At 34.4% G+C, this 18,848-nt stretch overlaps 2 protein-coding genes across 7 annotated transcripts in view; both read left to right on the top strand.

The window, feature by feature from the left end:
- Nucleotides 1–18,848, top strand: part of RAD54B (RAD54 homolog B) — a 126,693-nt gene that overhangs the window by 34,927 nt on the left and 72,918 nt on the right. The window contains exon 4 of one of the 6 annotated variants that reach the window (XM_063726728.1): nucleotides 7,476–12,397. The exons of 4 other annotated variants lie outside the window; for them this stretch is intronic. In XM_063726728.1, coding sequence (XP_063582798.1) covers nucleotides 7,476–7,525 — 50 coding nt within the window. In that variant the 3' untranslated portion in view covers nucleotides 7,526–12,397. Of the gene's footprint in view, nucleotides 1–7,475; nucleotides 12,398–18,848 lie in introns of those variants that run through there. One more of the 6 variants, XM_009243957.3, reaches the window with a different exon arrangement.
- FSBP (fibrinogen silencer binding protein) lies at nucleotides 1,506–12,397 on the top strand. The gene is made up of 2 exons (XM_002819282.5): nucleotides 1,506–3,652; nucleotides 7,476–12,397. Exons 1-2 carry the CDS (start codon nucleotides 3,279–3,281, stop codon nucleotides 7,999–8,001), a joined length of 900 nt encoding a protein of 299 aa, XP_002819328.1. The 5' UTR covers nucleotides 1,506–3,278; the 3' UTR covers nucleotides 8,002–12,397.

Genomic DNA, 18,848 nt, shown 5'->3' with positions numbered 1-18,848 from the left:
ATACATTCTCATCAGATGGTTTTATTTAACCCTGTATATCATGACTTACTTTCCAATCTGACTCTGGCATAACATGGAAGAAAATAAAAATATTTTACCCCAAAACATGTTTCTCTGCCATATCTTGAAATGGTCCTGCAAAGCCATCCCTTGTGGGAAAAATCCACATTCTGTAGAGAATCCACTTTTCCCCTTGTTTTCCTTCCTTCCTTTCTAGATCCAGGAGATAATCAACTAAGAGCCAGGCACTCTTTTAGGTCTGATAATAAACAGTATACAACCTGTTCTCTCTGAAGTCTGCTATCTGAGAGCTTCCTCTGCACAGTAAAACTTGGTGCCTACAATCCTTTATCTTAACCTGAACATACATTTCCTTTCTATTGATCCCAGGTCTTCAGATAAACTCAACCAATTGTAAACCAGAAAACGTTTATAGCCCGGAACGCCGCGCCACCCCCCGCCCCCCCGCCCCCACCTTGAATTGTCCTGCTTTTCTGAACTAAACCGATGTATTTCTTAAATGTATTTGGTTAATGTCTCATACTAAAATATATAAAACTAAGCTATACCCGAACCACCTTGGCACATGTTCTCAGGGCCACCTGAGGGCTGTGTCTTGGGCCATGGTCACTCATATTTGGCTCAGAATCAATCTCTAAAAATATTTTATACAGAGTTTGACTCTTTTCGTTAACAGCATGATATATTCAAACACACTATGATCTGCGTCTTTCATTTTAATGCTGCCTGGAGTAGACCGTGATATGGATGTATTGTATGCTTTTAACTCCAACTGATGTGCTTTTAGATTGCTTCCACTGTATGCAACTACAAAGAATGCTTTGTTGCTCCCATGTGCATTTTGAGTATTTTTCTAAGGTAGATTCTGAGACATAAAATTACCACAATTTTAGAGGATTTCCTACTCATGTAAAATATTAGTAGATACTCCCAGATCACCATCCAAAATGTCATTTTACACTCCCTTCAGCGGTACAGAAGAGTAGTCTTTCCCTTTTATCCTTTTCCACTCTTGGAGTCTTCTTTTTTTTCTTTTTTTGAGGCAGGGTCTCGCTCTGTCACTGAGGCTGGAGTGCAGTGGCATGATCATGGCTTAGTGCAGCCTCAACCTCTTGAGCTCAAGTGATCCTTCCACTTCAGGTTCCCGAATAGCTGGAACTACAGGCACATGCCACCATACCTGGCTAATTTTTGTATTTTTTGTAGACATGGGGTTTCTCCATGTTGCCCAGTCTGGTCTTGAACTTCTGTGCTCAAGTAATCCTTGGCCTCTCAAAACTGTGGTATTACAGGCCCATGTGCCACTGAGCCCGGCCTCACTCTTGGCATTTTAAGTCTTAAAAATTTTTGCTAATCTATGAATGAAAATCATTTTTAGTATACATTTCCCTGATAACTAGTGAGATTGAACATTTTTTCATATTTTAGTAGTATTTCATTCTTAACATAATACCTGTATTTCTTCTGAAAATAACAAAATAATTATCTAAAGTATATACCCTGTGTTCTGTAATACCTGTATTTCTTCTGAAAATAACAAAATAATTACCTAAATAAAGTATATACCCTATGTTCTTTCTTTGGTTCTCTTTTAATGTTCTAAAAGCTCAGAAAAGGCTAGAATGATTTTGAGTACCTGTGGTCCAGTCGTTGTTGGGGCAGGTCGATTTTCTTTTTGCATCTCTATGGACAAGAATCATTTGCATTACTGATTTCTACAATTTACAGAGCTGTGAAACTGCTCAAAGATAATGAAAGGGTAGAACTATTATGGAATCAAATTACTCAGTAGGGTATACCAGACAACACCTAGCATTCCATAGAACATCCAGCAATCTTTCACTGTCTTCTGAAAGATAATACACTTAAAGCTTTTAACACATGGGTTCGCAGTAAGAGCTCAGTAAATTTAATTTGCTTCTCCATTGTTAAAAGAATGAAAAACAAGATAATTGAGAATTTATAGCATTTCTGTGGAACTACAGTTCCCTGGATAGGTGCTGTATCTAGATTCATTTTTGATTTCATTGGGTCTTGCACAGTGCCTGGGAGCATTTATATACGTGGTCAGTAATTAAAAACAATTTATTTTTCCTACCTCTCTATCACAGTTGTTCAATAATAGTTTTATTGGATAGAACTATGTTCAAGTATGTTCTAATTTATTCCCCTATCTGGAAAAACATGTATATTGTGAGAAAATAGGTTTGTCTTGCTTACATTATTATGTATCATATATTTTCATACTGGGATTAACAAATATATTCTAAGCACTGAAACTGGTGGCCTTGAAAATGGCTAGACTAGCTGTTTCCTTTCATAGTCCAAACTGTGTGAATATAGCTAAATAAAAAATCTGGCTCTATTATAATAGCAAATGCGATTTCGTATGTGGAGTCTTAAGGCGTGATTATACTGTTTCTCATCATGAATAGTGATTTTTTTACACATGATAAGGCAGGCTAGCAAATTCACATACATTACGGCTAGAATAATCCATTGCTTTAAAAACATGATTTTTACCTGCTTTTTAGATTGAGTGTTCTATAAAAATTTTTTCTTAACTGAAAAAAATATGCAGAGGCTAATGTAGACTGTAAAATGAAGGAGAAGCTTAGCTTTACTGTGGAGTCTGGGTCTGGGTGTAACCTAACTAGCTAGAGGATATGCAATTCCTGATTGACAGCAGATCCAGCATTATGCAGATTTTGTAAGGGAGAACACTCAGCTCAGAAACAGTGATGAGAGGCTCTGTTAGGAATTACTACATTCACCACTCCTATCTTTTAGTTTTCTGTCTACTGGATTTGTAAATAAATAGCACAAAACAGTTCCTCTTTTGTTTTTATTAAAGTGATCCTGCAGTGCAGTTCAGTCTGTCAGCTAGGCATACATGTGTGAAATTTGATATTCTCACTAAATTAGCTAATTTTTAGCTGTGTTCCATGCTTATCTCTAGACCTTTGTGTATTAAATCCTGTCTCGAGCTGTTCCCTTTATACACAAGTGTGTTTTGCTTGTGCCTTCCTGTCTTCTTCAGTGAGAAGCTTTATGTAGGTCAGGCTTGGCTTAAGCAGATTTCCTGAACCTGCGTCAGCTTAAGCTGGAGGAATTTTAATAAACCCTCCCCTGTAGGCGTGGGCCTAAATGAGGCTAGCCTAGTTAAGCCTGATCTTTTTCTGTTTGTGAAAAGAGCTGAGCAGAGCTGAAGGCTGCATGGTGGTTTCAGAAACTGCCTACTTAATTTGAAAAGAACAATGGTAGGAAAGGCTAGATCTTCCAATTTTACCTTATCTGAAAAGCTTGATTTGCTAAAGCTTGTGAAGCCATATGTGAAAATTCTCGAAGAACACACTAATAAACATTCAGTAATAGTAGAAAAGAATAGATGTTGGGATATCATAGCAGTTAACTATAATGCAATTGGAGTAGACCGCCCTCCTCGAACAGCACAGGGCCTACGCACCCTTTATAAAAGGCTCAAAGAATATGCCAAACAGGAGCTATTGCAGCAAAAAGAGACCCAATCAGATTTTAAAAGCAATATTTCTGAGCCAACCAAGAAAGTTATGGAGATGATTCCCCAGATTTCCAGTTTTTGCCTGGTAAGAGACAGGAACCACATACAAAGGTAAGCTTTATTTTGTTTTGTTATGGAAAATTATGGCGCCTCCTATCTATTGGGCTTTGGCTTAGTCGTGATAGAGATATGCATAGTAAGCATCCCCACAACGGGAGCAATGAATAGTGTCTTTGTTTTGCATTTTTTAAAAAGAGAAAAGTGAGGCTATGAGGAATTTTTCTGTTGTATTTAAGCTACTTTTTACTGTCTTCCCCTCCCCCTTCCCTCCTGTAGTTTCTAAAAGTAAAGGTTAGGGAGGAATAAGTGGGTTGAAATTTGTGACATCACTTCATAAACTTCTTAAGCTTTAAAATTAAATTATTTAGTTTGCTTCTGAGAGATACTTTTTTTCTCATTTAAGATTACATTTCACTGGAATTTTCAATTTTATATAAAATTTATATAAAGTTAGCAGTTTCTAGAGAAATGGGACCTTGCTTTTTTATGAATTGTCATTGTCTACACTTATTGAATATACGTTAACTAACAAATATAACTAAAATCAATAAGTAAACTTGTTAATGGCATGATTGTGTATATGAAGACAGTTTAAATTATTTTTCTAACACGTTTAAAATAAAGATGAACACAACTAAAGGGAGTTAATGTCTAATTAGGGATTCAGTTTACTTAATAAAATTAAAAGGTTTTTTTTGTTGTTGTTTTTATTCCTTAATGGTCTAGTTTCACTTTGATCTTGGGTCATATAGGAAAGAGTAAGCTTTCTCTTACTGCTTTGCAAGGATATCAAATTATGAATTTTAAAATACCCCTAAGAGCAACTGGGTTTTCTTAGAGTTAGAAGCAATTTTTTGGTTAAACTTGTGTTCTATGTAACTATTTGCCTTGGAATTTTCAAAAGTATTATCTTGCCACTAATTCAGATTGTTACCTCTGGCAAAATATAAAAATGGCAGCTACATTCTTATTCTGAACCATTTAGGGTAATTTAAACAAATTGTAAACTCCTTGTTAGTTTGAGGAGCCTTTCAAACAAAGCTTTACACAATGTGCTTTTCTATTGGTGGAAGAGGCATTATATAAGCAAATTATTGATTACTATGAAATCCCTTTGAAATTAGGAGAGAAACAGAAAAAAACCACTTTGTAGGCAAGTGCATATGTTATTTTGGTAATTTACTAGGAAAGTATTTTTGAGCCTGGCTTCTTACCAGATACTGCTTATTTCTACTTGATAGCATAGTAAAAAAATATCACCAGTGGGAATCCGGGACATGAATACACAGTGGATTAATTCTTGGGGCCACTGGTTAAAATGTTCACTGTGATGACAAATTATGAAATCCCAATAGCTGGATATCCAGAAAACTACACAGTAAAATTGTTTTATACTATGCTACTTATGCAGAATTTTCTCCCCCTCGAACCATGGAGAAAAGTGTTTTTGCATTGCAGGTATAAAACTGTACCCTTTGGTTAGTAGGTATAGGTTTTTATAATTTGAAAACGACATGTAGAAACTGTAATTTTAGTTAGTTGCATATTTTAAAAATACAGTGAGTAGAAGAAAAATAATGTATAAATATACAAGTATCTGGTTACATTTTGACTATTTGTGTGTGTGAATATTTACAATATTCACACAAAAAATCTTTTGGGATATCAACATTTCTCTGATAAAAATGAGTTGATTTGTGCATTTCTATACCTATGGCTTAAATAATACCAATTTGTTAGGTTTTAAAGGGAAGAATATAAGAAACATGCCTTTTAAACTCTTATGTTACTGTGTCTACACTGACATTTTCTCTATTAGCTTATTTCTTTTATATATATATTTAATGTGCTTATATTTATTTGACATCATCCTTGAATCTTAATCATCTCAGAAGTTTATAACTATTCTATAATCTTAACTATACTTCTACATAAATATGCCTGTTAATCTTACCAAACTCTTCCTTTTTAATAAGGAAAATACTAGTGTTTGCGTTAACATACTTAAAAATATCTACCTGTTTTGTAAGGCTATTAATTTTCTGTAACTCACATTGACTTATGTCTTTATTTTTACCTCTTCCTAATATCAGTTTATATTTTGTGTTTTTGTAAACTGATCTTCAAAGTTCTGATTCTCAAGTCCTTCTCTGTCATTTTTGTGACCTGCTCTAAAGCTTTTTTTCTCCCTTTTTACATTGTTATGCCTTAGTTGTAATGTTTTAGCTAAAATGGAATGGAATGTTCCAGATATAAGGCATATTTTTAATTTACTTGGAAGTATTATGTCTATGTTTATACTCTGTTTTACATACTAATTTGAAATAGTAATTATGTGGTTTTAAAAACTTAATTTTCATATGCAATTTTAACCTTTTCCCATTCCAGGTTTTAGCAGAGCTATTAATAGAAGCAGAGCTTGCTACTTTCAATTACATTTATAATTAATTGTTTTGTTTTTGGAAATAATAAAATGAGACAGAGACAAGAACAAAAATGAATTTATATAACCTACAAATAGATTTTTTATTATATACTATATATATGTTTCATTTTGTCTCTTAGATAAATATCTGATATTTCTGGCAATTTAATGCCATTAGTAAGTAACGTATGGGTAATTTTAATCTTTTTCTATGCATTCTGCTTGAACTTGTTCCAGCATTTTAATCATCCATGTAGAATGTATTCTTTTAATTATGTTTCTTATTATATATAAAATCTTCTCTAAATAATATTAAATAAAATATTTCCATTAATGTTCAATAATCTAATTTCCCTTTATAACTTTTATTTTTAAGTTAGGCAGAAGCATTAATTAAAAAAAACAACTTCAAGGAGCAGATATTTTTGATTCACAGCTTCATGTTATACATAAAATTATGTTTATAAAACAGAATTCTAAGGTTTATTGCATTTATAATATCATAACTTGTTATGTTGAAGCTTAAATTATGCTAAAGCTGTAGTTGTCTCCACTGGGAATGCATATTTGGTGGAAATTATGTGTAAATTTAATAAACCTTTATTTAATATATCTGTATAGGCCATTAAAAATGTTTCATTAAAAAATCATTTAGTTTGTTTTTTTTCAGTCATTCAACACATAATGAGCACCTACTAGGTTCTAAGTACAGTACCTACTAGGTACTGAATATACAGTTGTGGATTAAAACCATTGCTCTTGTGAACTTTACCTGACCAGTGATTGAAAGACTTAAAGAGCAACTGAGTCATGTGGTTCAGGATAGGTAAAAGGGAAGTTTTTCCTATCAGATAAAGGCATCTGAAATAAGAAAGTTAGGATAACCTCCAGTAGTTGAGCATATCCCAAAGCCATATACAATCTTTATGTTTTATTTTGTGGGCAAATGCAGAAATCAGTACCTCCCATAGATGGCCTTTCACTGTCCTTTTAGAAGTTATGGGCCTTCGTGGTTTTAAGATCAGTCCAGGAGAGCAGAAGCCGGAGGTCTGGGGCTAAGGTATGGGGATAATAAGACTGAGAATGCATTAAATGGCTCTTTACACCATTTGAAAACCTTAGGGTTGTGGGAAAGATTGGTGTCTGTTTGACAACATGAAAACTGGCTTTTCTTTTTTATTTTCTTCATTGGCCTTCTATAATATTTATAATTTCCTGCTCCTTAAAAGCACAATTTTAAAGTTAAGGATGGGGGAGATCTGTGAGTATATATTATTGAAATCCCAATCTTAGTCACTTTAATGTATTTCAAGTGTTTAAGATTTTTTTTTGTTTTGTAACTTTATAGTTTTAAAGCTTTATAATTTAATGTATATTAAAATTATGCTATAAATATACACTTTTTCTTCATTTGATTTACATATTATAATGCTTTTTTGTGTGCTGTAGTGCAAACTTGGATGAGGAGGCACAGGCTGGTACCAGTTCACTACAGGTAATGTTGGATCACCATCCTGTTGCTATTACAGTGGAGGTGAAGCAAGAAGAAGACATTAAACCACCTCCTCCACTGGTTTTAAATTCTCAACAGAGTGATACTTTAGAGCAAAGAGAAGAACATGAATTAGTACATGTTATGGAAAGATCCTTGTCGCCTTCACTTTCCTCTGTCGATATGAGAATGACATCGTCTCCATCTTCTATTCCAAGGAGAGATGATTTTTTTCGGCATGAGAGTGGTGAACACTTTAGGTCACTATTAGGGTATGATCCTCAGATCCTGCAAATGTTGAAAGAGGAGCATCAGATAATTTTAGAAAATCAAAAAAATTTTGGATTGTATGTTCAGGAGAAGAGGGATGGATTGAAAAGAAGGCAGCAGCTAGAGGAAGAGCTACTAAGAGCAAAAATTGAAGTGGAGAAGCTGAAAGCAATTCGCTTACGGCATGATCTACCTGAATATAACAGTCTCTAAGTTTTTTTTTTCAATCTTGCAATTTGATAATTTTGATTTTGGCCAAATTACTTTATTTTGGGAATATCCTGAAACAGAATACACGTTCTTGAAAAATGTTGTTAATCTCTATTATGGAAAAACTTTTTTGATATAATTTTCTAATTATTTTCTTTTGAGATATTAAAATTTACTGGTTGGTTGGCATGGTTATAGTTTTTATTGTCTTCTTTTTTTTCCCCTAAGTTTAATTGTTGACCTTACAAAAGATATTTTATTCTGATCACTAAGATATACACAAATACATATACAAACACATTCTTTCAAAGTTCTGAGTCTTCAACATTTTTAGTTAGAACTTTGAAAGCTGTAATTAGAGATTTTTAAGTCAGTCTGATTTAGGAGCTATACTAACCTAATACCAAGAAGCTTGTCTGTATGACATTGGTTTTTATGCTTTTATCTTTTGAAGGAGTAAATCCTAGGATTTTAGAGATGGAAGATATTTGGGGAACAATTTTTTCCATCTCTGCAGTTTAGGGGTAATGAAACAGGTCCAGGGAGAACTCAATGACTTACTTAGGGTAACAAAGCTATTTATGGCAGAGCAGAGACCAGCACTCAGTTTTTCTTTGTGTAATTTCCGTCCCATTATTCGATAGAATTAAATATCCACTAAAATATTCTCTAGATTTAAATATTAGAAGCATTTCTTTCATTAAAATTGCCTTTAAAGATTGTTAGGTTCTGAAATCAGGATAATTGTATCAGTTACCCTCATTCTCTCTCTATTTTTGTTCCAGCAAAATAGATAAGGTATTCCATTGAAGCTATTATATATTTTGGCTGTGTGATTTAAAGACATGTCTTAATTCATTTTGAATGTCCTGTTCTGGAAAAAATTTCTTTCACAGTAAAAATCAGAATGAACAAAATTAAAATTTTATGTATAAGTATTGTTATTTTAGTATTCATGGAAATAAAACCTCAATTCTTAAAGCATACATGTTAAATTTATATTAAATCTCTATGTGTATGTTACTTAAGAATTTCTATTTTTGCTGGGGTTTTGTTGAGAAAGGATTTTTAAGCCAAGTTTTAGAATGGGGTGGGTGTAATTTCAGCAGTGAAGGGGGACCATGGGTGTTTGAAGTCAAGAGTGAGAAGCTGGAAAAAAGACAAAAGAATGGGAAAAAGTGGATTGAGTATATAAGCACAAATGCAGTGCTAAGCCATTGATTTTAAGTGAATGTAGGGAGAGTCAATTTGGGCTGTGGTATCCTGGACTAGGAAGGACATCTCCCTGGACTAGGTAGGGTAGCTGCTGTTCAGCTCCAGCAGAATTTTCACATGTGGGGATAAACCAGAAATCTGCATTTTTTAATGCAGAATCTTCCAATTTTAAAATGTTTGCAAATAACACAAAATGCTTTTAAAACATTATACAGACAACATGTGAGTGGGCCTCTTTGAACCATTGGGCTTCCACTTTGTGGCCTTTGGAGTAGAGCAATGGTTTTCCAAGTGTGGGTCCTGACCAGCAGCATCAGCATCACTTGAGAACTTGTTAGAAACGTAAATCCATTTCCAGCTGAATTAGAAACCCTGGGGATGTCAGCAATCTCTTTTAATAAACCCTTTAGAGATTCTGATGCATGCTAAAGTTTGAGAACCAGTGAAACAGAGTATTTTGGAACCTCGCTTGGTGCCTAAATCATACTAGTCTCAAAATTTTTGTCGAAGAGTAGTTGAAAGTGAACTGAGGGATATAAATTTGGATGATGGTTGGTACCAGATTATGAATTACCTTACTTTTTTTTTTTTTTTTTTTGAGATGGAGTCTTGCTTTGTCACCTAGGTTGGAGTGCAGTGGTGTGATCTTGGCTCACTGCAGTCTCCGTTTCCTGGGTTCAAGCGATTCTCCTGCCTCAGCTTCCCAAGTAGCTGGGACTACAGGTGCAGCACCACGTCTGGATAATTTTATGTGTTTTTAGTAGAGACGGGGTTTCACTGTGTTAGCCAGGATGGTCTTGATCTCCTGACCTCGTGATCTGCCCGCCTCGGCCTCCCAAAGTGCTGGGATTATAGGCGTGAGCCACCGTGCCAGCCTAAATACTATTTTTAATGAGTCAGACTTAACGTACAATGGGAAGCCATTGAATGCTTTGAATTAGGGGGCTAATTTGATTATAGTTGTGATTTAGGAGGAGTGGCATTTAGGGACAGGCATTGTATTGGAAGAACTTAAATCAGAAATTTAAGTTATGGCTATAGAAATAGAAAAAAATGAACTCTTAAGGTACTATTTTAGCATGTTGACTGCTTAATTTCATTGGTTGGATTAAAAAGAGGGTGTTTAGCTGGTAGAGTTAACTTCTTTAATTATAAAGATGTCCTGGATACATCCTTTTGACAATGTTACCTTTTCTCTTTAATCTGTGCTATGACTTTTCTTTGAGTCTAATGAATCTTGTAATTCTTAATTTGAGGTAATGTTTCCCAGTATAATTCTAGTAAATACATCTTGGCAGTAGTAAGCTTTATTTTTTGAAATTATTGAAAGCACATATATGAGATGTAATTCACTTTACAGTTTCAGCATGCTACTAAGAATTGATAATGAATGTTCAATTTAAATGTTGGCTTTTACAGCAAATCAGAGTTTTCCCAAGTGTGTTCTGTGGAACATTAATTCTGTGAGATGTTTCTAGAAAACAGATCTGTGTTAAAAAAAAGTGCAGTATACATCTTTTTTATTTTTGGTGGTTAGGTTCTAAAATAATTGTGGAAGGTAAAAATTATGTATATACAAAATAGCCCTTGAAAATTCCTTTGCTGCCCATAAAATAGCATAAATATAGTCTGCTATAATCATATTTTTCTCCAGCATTGTTTAAGATTGCTTTTTCTTTAGTGTGTTAGGTGACACAATTCATTAGCATTTAGGGGCTGTATACAATAAGAAACCTATTTTTACATATTTTTAAACACCAGAATCACACTCTTTGAGTTTACTGCAGCAACTTTTCCAAGTCAATCTTGTTTTTCTCCAAGTCAATCTTGTTTACTTTTAATTTGCAAAAGTTTAAATGCATATAATTCTGCTCATTGCCTACCTCCCCTTGTACAACCATGATTAACATAGTATAGTTTATGAGAATTCTGTATAAAGAAAATTATTTATTTGACCATAGAATCCTTTCGGAGGCTGTTTATTATCTTACAGAGTATCTTAGGGTAATTTGGAACCAAACCTTTTTTTTTTCTTCTTTTTTGTATTGAGACGTTTTTGAGTTTGGGGACTACTTACTAACTAGTATTAGCAGTTTTTGTTGAGGACAAGTTTCATTAAGGGGAATATATAGGGGAAAGTTTGCTAGTACAATGGAATGTACACTTGGCCCTGTATCTGCACGTTTCACATCTGCACGTTGAACCACTGTGGATTGAAAATATTCAGGCAGAAAAATAAATAACAGTACAACAATAAAAAGTAATATGAAATTTAAAAAGACGATATAACTGAGGTAGGAGTTGGGCTAAGCCCCAGTTTTGGGGCTCACTTGTCCTGTATCCTAACAACTATTTACGTAGTATTTACATTAGGCATTGTAAGTAATCTAGAGATGATTTAAAGTATATGGAAGGATGTGTGTAAATTGTATGTGAATACACTTTATATATATATATATATAAGGGACTTGAGGATCTGTGGATCTTGATGGGGTAGGGGGTGTCCTGAAACCAATCCCCCTTGGACACTGAGGGATGACTATACACTTAAGCCACCAGACATCTTGCATACCATAGACAATTGTTTGGGGTCCATGAGCTTTAATTACAAAATGTAATGCTGGGAGAACACAGAGAAGAATGATTTTGTTTTTTAAATGTAGACTTGATTCTGTAGAAGTACACTACATTTGATAAATATACTAAGTATATAGATTATTTCATCCAATACATTAGTAATGTAGATAGTGGATAGCCACTTTCCTGTCTTTCTCTTATCCATATGAATGTAAATGGATATGTTGTTACAAGTTACGATTTTCTAAACTAGCTGTGATTTATAATGACATCCTGAGAAAAGTCAGTGAAACTCATTTCTAACGAATACCAGATTTCTTAAAATAGTCAAGTATTTTTCTTTTGTGTATGATGAGATACCAACTTGGTGTTATTTCATTTTTTTTTTTTAAGGAGTCACTCTACCCTGTTCTATCTTTACTTATGTGAAAATGTTTAAAATATGAGTTTTTTTTCATGTGCCTTCTTTTGGAGTAATGTCAACTTTTAAATACACATGTTTAAATAACTTAGAGTGTAATAAATTGTGTTTAATATATACTGTAGATAATGATGGTTAAATGCTTTGTTAACACATGTTCTTTTAAATACAAGATAATACTTTGTACTGATTTGTGTACTTTTTTTGTGTGCCGTTAAGACAAATAATTCAGTACTGTAGAGGTAAAATTTTTTGATGAGGTATATTTGAAATACATTTATTTAGATGATTATGTTATAATAGATGGCCAATGTGCTATATCTAAATATCACATTTCATTTCTTTTTTCAAATGTTAAGAGCCACAGCTTCTCAAAATCAAATATTTGATGGTGAATTTGATTGTAAACACTTAAAAGTAATTAGATGAAATATGGTTGCATACTTAAACAAGAGTAAGTTCTTAGAATATGCAACCTAATTAAACATTAACAGTCAAGCAAAATCTTTGTATACGATTTTGATAAATTGTTCAATATATTTTTATATATCTTTTATATTGATTAAAGCCAGTAGTTATTATTTGAACATATTATTTATTTTTAGTTTCCAATTGCTTTGTAATAGTGGAAAGCAAAATAAATGAATAAATAAAAATAAAAATAAAAATAAAAATATTGCTCATATCAGTCCAGAGAACTTAAACTAAAAGGATATACCATTATAATTCCACTTTGCTAGCAAGTCTTTTTTGTTTTAAAATTTATGTGTGAATTTACCTCTGTTACAAAGTTTTTTTTTCCCTAACATTAAGAAACCTTTCAAACATACAGAAAAAGTTAAAAGATATTTATAGTAAGTATCCATATACCTACCACATGGATTATGCAATTAATGTTTTGCTATACTTGGTTTCATCACCTATTTATCCATCAATTCTTTTTTTTAAAGGAAAAATGTTACTTCGAAACAAGTTGTAGAATTAGAATAATTTACCCTTAAGTACTTCAGAATGAGTATTACTAGAGTTCACTATTTATTTGTGCATGTGTGTTTTTTAGGTAAGATTTGCATACAGTGAAATGCACAAATTTAAAAGATACCATTTGGGGAGTTTTGATCTACAACTGTGTAGCTCAAACCTCTGTCAAGAATTAGAACAACATCACCTCAGAAAGTCCTCTCTTGCCTGCTTCTAATCAGTCTTCTTGCACGTCAGGCAACCATTGTCCTAATTTAAAAAAAATTATAGATAAGTTTTGCCCATTCTAGAACTTCATGTAATTGGAATCATACAATATGCATACTTTGTTTCTGTTTTTTTCACCTATCTTAGTGTTTTTAATATTCATCCATGTTTATCCATCCTCCTATTAGTAGCTCATTGCTTTCTGTTGCTGAGCAGTATTCCATTGTATAAATACACCACACTTTGTTTATCCATTATCTTTTGATGGACTTCTTGGCAATTTCCATACTTTGGCTATTATGTATAAAGATTCTATGAATATTCTTGTGCAAGTTTTTCATGGACATAATACAAGTTAGGGAACCATACAGACTTAACCTCTAAGAAATTGCCAGACATTTTCTAAAGTGATTATATCATTTTACACTTCCATGAACAGGGTATGAGTTTTTTTTTTTTTTTTTTTTTAATTTTTGCAAAAGGCTGGGCATAGTGGCTCACACCTGTCATCCCCAGCACTTTGGGAGGCTGAGGCAGGTGGATCACTTGAGGCCAGGATTTCGAAACCAGCCTGGCCACCATGGTGAAACCCTGTCTCTACTAAAAATACAAAAATCAGCTTGGCGTGGTGGCAGGCACCTGTAATCCCAGCTACTCAGGAGGCTGAGGCAGGAGAATTGCTTGAATCTGGGAGGCAGAGGTTGCAGTGAGCCCTGATCACGCCACTGTACTCCAGCTTGGGCAACAGAGCAAGACCCTGTCTCAAAAACGAAACAAAACACCCTTTGCATGTTCAGTGACTGGAATGTCAGAAGTGAAATTGATGAATAATTTTTGTAATATTTAAGTGCATTCAAAATGCTGGGTAGGTAATTTAGATGTCTGGGAATATTGTAGTTTATTGGTTTTTTTTTCATTTTAGTACTAGTTGCATATATGCTCTGACATGAGGTATTGAAGAAATATGAAATGTGTAGTCTCTGCTATGCTTATAAAACATAATTCTGAAAATGATCTTTAATGCAAAGAAATATCTTCTAGGTTTGTTTTATACTTATTGATACTTACATTTAGTTCACATTCAATCTGTTATTAGATAAAGAAAACTGAGTGATTATCAGTTTGAAGGGATTTGTATATTAATGTTTGTATGCTTTTTAGTATAATAAAAAGTGTTTCAATCTTAAATTTATATTGAAGTTATATGTTAATGCATATTAAACATTGTGGTAGGTTTTGGTAATTTTAAAACTCAAAACATGATCTGCAAGAGTACTTACATTCTTTATTGAATTTGATTATATGAGACATTTTAAATTTCATTTGTGCCATTGAAAACAATGTGTGTATTTAGAATTGTTAAACAAAAGAATATTAGGCTGGGTGTGGTGGCTCATGCCTGTAATACTAGCACTTTGTGAAGCTGAGGCAGGAGGATTGCTTGAGTCCAGGAGTTTGAGACCAACCTGAAGACCTCGTTTAAAAAAAAAAAAAAAAAGAATATTAAAGGCTTAGGTTTATGGGACGTACAATTAAGTCATTCAGCTCCAGAGTGGCTATGCTTAGGAATCATTCACTAAGATGATAATGCCCACTATTAATATTAAATGACATTATTTCCCTTTATCAAAACATGGTTTTAAGCATCCTGCCTTTATGAATTTTTTTTTTTTTTTTTGAAATGGGGTCTCGCTTTGTCACCCAGGCTGGAGTACAGTGGCACAGTCACAGCTCACTTAGAGCTTCAACCTCCTGGGCTCAAGCAACCTACCTGCCTCAACTTCCTGAGTAGCTGGAACCACAGGTGTGCACCACCATGCCCAGCTAATTGTTGTAGAGACAGAGTTTCGCCGTATTGTCCAGGCTGGTCTTGAACTCCTGGGCTTGAGTGATTCTCTCACCTTGGCCCCCCAAAGTGCTGGGATTACACCGTGCCAGCCGCCTTATGAGTCTTGCAGATAGACCTTCAAGTCTCTTGTTTATGCCGACCACTTTTTGGTATTGATTTGGCAAGCATATTACAGGGTCAAGGGGAAAATAGATCAGAACCCAGTTTACAGTTAAGAAATTATAGAGTGGGATTGTTAGGGGTGGTTATTCTGGGACATAGCAAATTAGTCAATATTTTCTGTAATACAAGTAGTCTAGATATAGGAGGTTATGTTCCACTATTCCATGTTCCCAACGATCTTGTTTTTACCTTTTGAAATTATTCACCCTCTCTATTCCTTGCTGTATGGCCTACATAATTTTAAAAATGGGAGTAATTGAGAAAGGGACAAGGGCAAATGTTGATGGTGTAAACATTAAGGGACCACTTACTATGTGGCAGATACTGTTGTGTTTTACATATATTCACTAATCCTTGCTCACAGTAGGTTTTCGAGGTATTAGTATTATATTCATTTTATAGATTTATAAACTGGCACAAAGGAGTTAAGTAACTTACCTAGGGCCACAGAGCTAGTAAGAGGCAGACTTAAGACTCTAACCCAGCCAGTCTGTCTCCATAGTTCATGCCCTTCTGCTCTTCTGCAAAAGACAAGTGTATATCCGAGAATCTTATGGTATTTCAGAGTTACTTATAAGTAATTTCTGAATTATCAGAATTTAGTTATCTTGTTCATCGTTTTTTCTGGGGGCTGGTGGGATGGTGGCAGGGAGGGTCTTGGACATAACAGCCATTCTCTTAGACCCTGGGAATACAATACGGTATTTTACTCCAGGATGTTTTTCCTAGTCTTTCGATGAAGACATTCTTTTTACCCGCTCTTTAGGGTAAAAGGGGAAGTATGTTTTTCTCTTGGATAACCTAATAAAAAACAGAGAAACACATTTTAACTATGCAGAAAGATTTTGTCAGTTTTTAATTCAATGCACATTGACTGCTACTGGTAGAAATAATACAAAAAGAGAACTAATTAAAATTGACTAAAATTGCACACAGCAAAATTTTTTAGAGTTCAAAAACTAATTTAAGCATTCTGTCTTTTGTTAATGCTAAAAACCTCAAAACTTTATCTGGGAAGATCGGGCTTGGTAAAACAACAAAAATAACCCATGACAGCTACAAATTTATCTAAAAACTGGTAAGTTTTCTTGACTAAAACTTGTTGGATTAATACGATCCTGATAACATTTAGCTGTGCAAAATTTGACTCAGTAAAACTTCATTTGGTAGAAATTATGGTTATAAAAGAACATGTTCATAAAAGCTTTCACTGATCAATGAAATAATATGGTACATAAACAAGTGACTGAATCTTTGTTATAAAATTTACTTGGAAAATGATCCTGATGGTAACAAGTTTTTTTTTTTTTGAGATGGAGTCTGGCTCTGTTGCCTGGTCTGGAGTGCAGTGGCACGATCTTGGCTCACTGCAACTCCGCCTTCTGGGTTCAAGCAATTCTCCTGCCTCAGCCTCCTGAGTAGCTGGGACTATAGGCGCCTGCCACCATGCCCAGCTAATTTTTTGTATTTTTAATAGAGATGGGGTTTCACCATGTTAGCCAGGATGGTCTTGATCTGCTGACCTTGTGATTAGCCTGCCTCGGCCTCCCAAAGTGTTGGGATTACAGGCGTGAGCCACCGTGCCCGGCCGGTAGCAAGTCTTTGTCAATGAAAATAAAAATTGAGTAATAGTGGAAATGAGGACAGAGTTATATTCTAAAGCAACTCTTAATGAAAATGAATTTTAAGATAAATACATATATATGTATATTTATACATATTCTCTTTCCCAATTAGTCCCGTTTTTAAAATTTTGTAGGCCATACAGCAGGGAATGAGGGTGAATAATTCCAAAAGGTGAAAACAAGATCATTGGCAACACAGGATAGTGGAACATAGCTTCCTATATCTAGACTACTTGTATTATGAAAAATTGACTAATTTGCTATGTCCCAGAATAACCACCCCTAACAATTATATATATATATAATTTTTTTGTGGTGAGGGGGCTTTCTAGAAAATTCTGAAACTGGATTTAGAATTGGCAAAAACTGGAAAATTCTGAAAGAGTTGTAACACTGTTAATTTTATATATATATATATATATATATATATATTTTTTTTTTTTTTTTGAGACGAACTCTCGCTCTATCGTCCAGGCTGGAGTGCCAGTGGAACGTTCTCGGCTCACTGCAACCTCCGCCTCCTGGATTCAAGCGATTCTCCTGTCTCAGCTACCCAAGTAGCTGGTACTACAGGCGTGTACTACCATGCCTGGCTAATTTTTGTATTTTTAGTGGAGATGGAGTTTCGCCATGTTGGCCAGGCTGGTCTCAAACTCCTGACCTCAGGTAATCCGCCCGCCTCAGCCTCCCAAAGTGCTGGGATTACAGGTGTGAACCACTGTGCCTGGTTGATAATTGTATTTTAATTGAATGTTTTTATAAACATTTAGTCAAAATGTACCTAGAGTCAAAATAGCAGTTTTTGAAAAGTATCTTGTTCTGTGAGTATGGTGATGAACAAATCAAAACATATTCTCAGGACTTTATAAGTTACTGGGGAAGGCTGACATTAAATAATTTGTTACATAACTAATTATTGAGATAATGTTGAGGTAATAGGGTGACTAGATCTAATTTGGCAATCGGAAATTTAAGTTGTACAGAGAGTAGAAGTTAATTTAGATAAGGGCATTAGAAGACAGATAAAAGTCTATAGCTGGAAATAGCACACTTCCTTCAAGATTACTAGGACTCATGGATTTTAAGCAAGAGGGATACATTATCAGATTTACATTTAAAAATAGATAACTATAATAAATGTGGAAAACGTTTTTAGAGAATAGAGGTGGCAAAAGACGCTCTCAGTAGACTTGTTGGGAAGCCCCTGCAGTAATACCAAAATTCAGATCAGAGATGAGTTGAAAAAAGTGGAGGCAATGGAGAAGGATACAATACATAGCTTTGAAAACCTGGTAGGGGGCAGAATTGTCTGGATTTTGTGGTTGATTGTCTGTGGGACTGAAAAAGTAGAGTGTCAAGGATGATTTCCAGTTTACTGGCTTGAATAAGGACGAGACATGGGGAAACCAAAGGAGAAACAATTTTTGGAGAAAAGATACGTGGACATGATGAGTTTGAGATGTTTATGAGATATGTGGACATGTCTGGGAGGCAATTGGATATGCAGATCAAGAGTTGTAATCTGGGCTAGAGAAAAAAAGGTTGTTAGTACCTGGGCGGCATTGAAGCCACTGAAGTGGACAGGCTACTTAAAGAGAAGTGGTGCACAGTGAGAGAACAGGGCCTAGAAGTCAGTTCTGAAGAACTCCAGTAAATAAAACGTAAATGAAGTATGAACTGGCAAAGATGTCTAAGAAGAAGCAAGCAAGGAGGTAAGAGGAACATTTGAAGGATGTTAGAAAAGCTACAAAAGTATAGTTCAGTATTTCTAGGAGGAAGTAGTCAACATTGTCTAATGCTTTTGAGAACTTTG

The sequence above is a fragment of the Pongo abelii genome, chromosome 7 (assembly GCF_028885655.2).
Source record: "Pongo abelii isolate AG06213 chromosome 7, NHGRI_mPonAbe1-v2.0_pri, whole genome shotgun sequence".
Lineage (NCBI taxonomy): Eukaryota > Metazoa > Chordata > Mammalia > Primates > Hominidae > Pongo > Pongo abelii.
The sequence above is the reverse complement of the archived record's forward strand: the minus strand, read 5'-3'. Positions and strand labels throughout refer to the sequence as shown.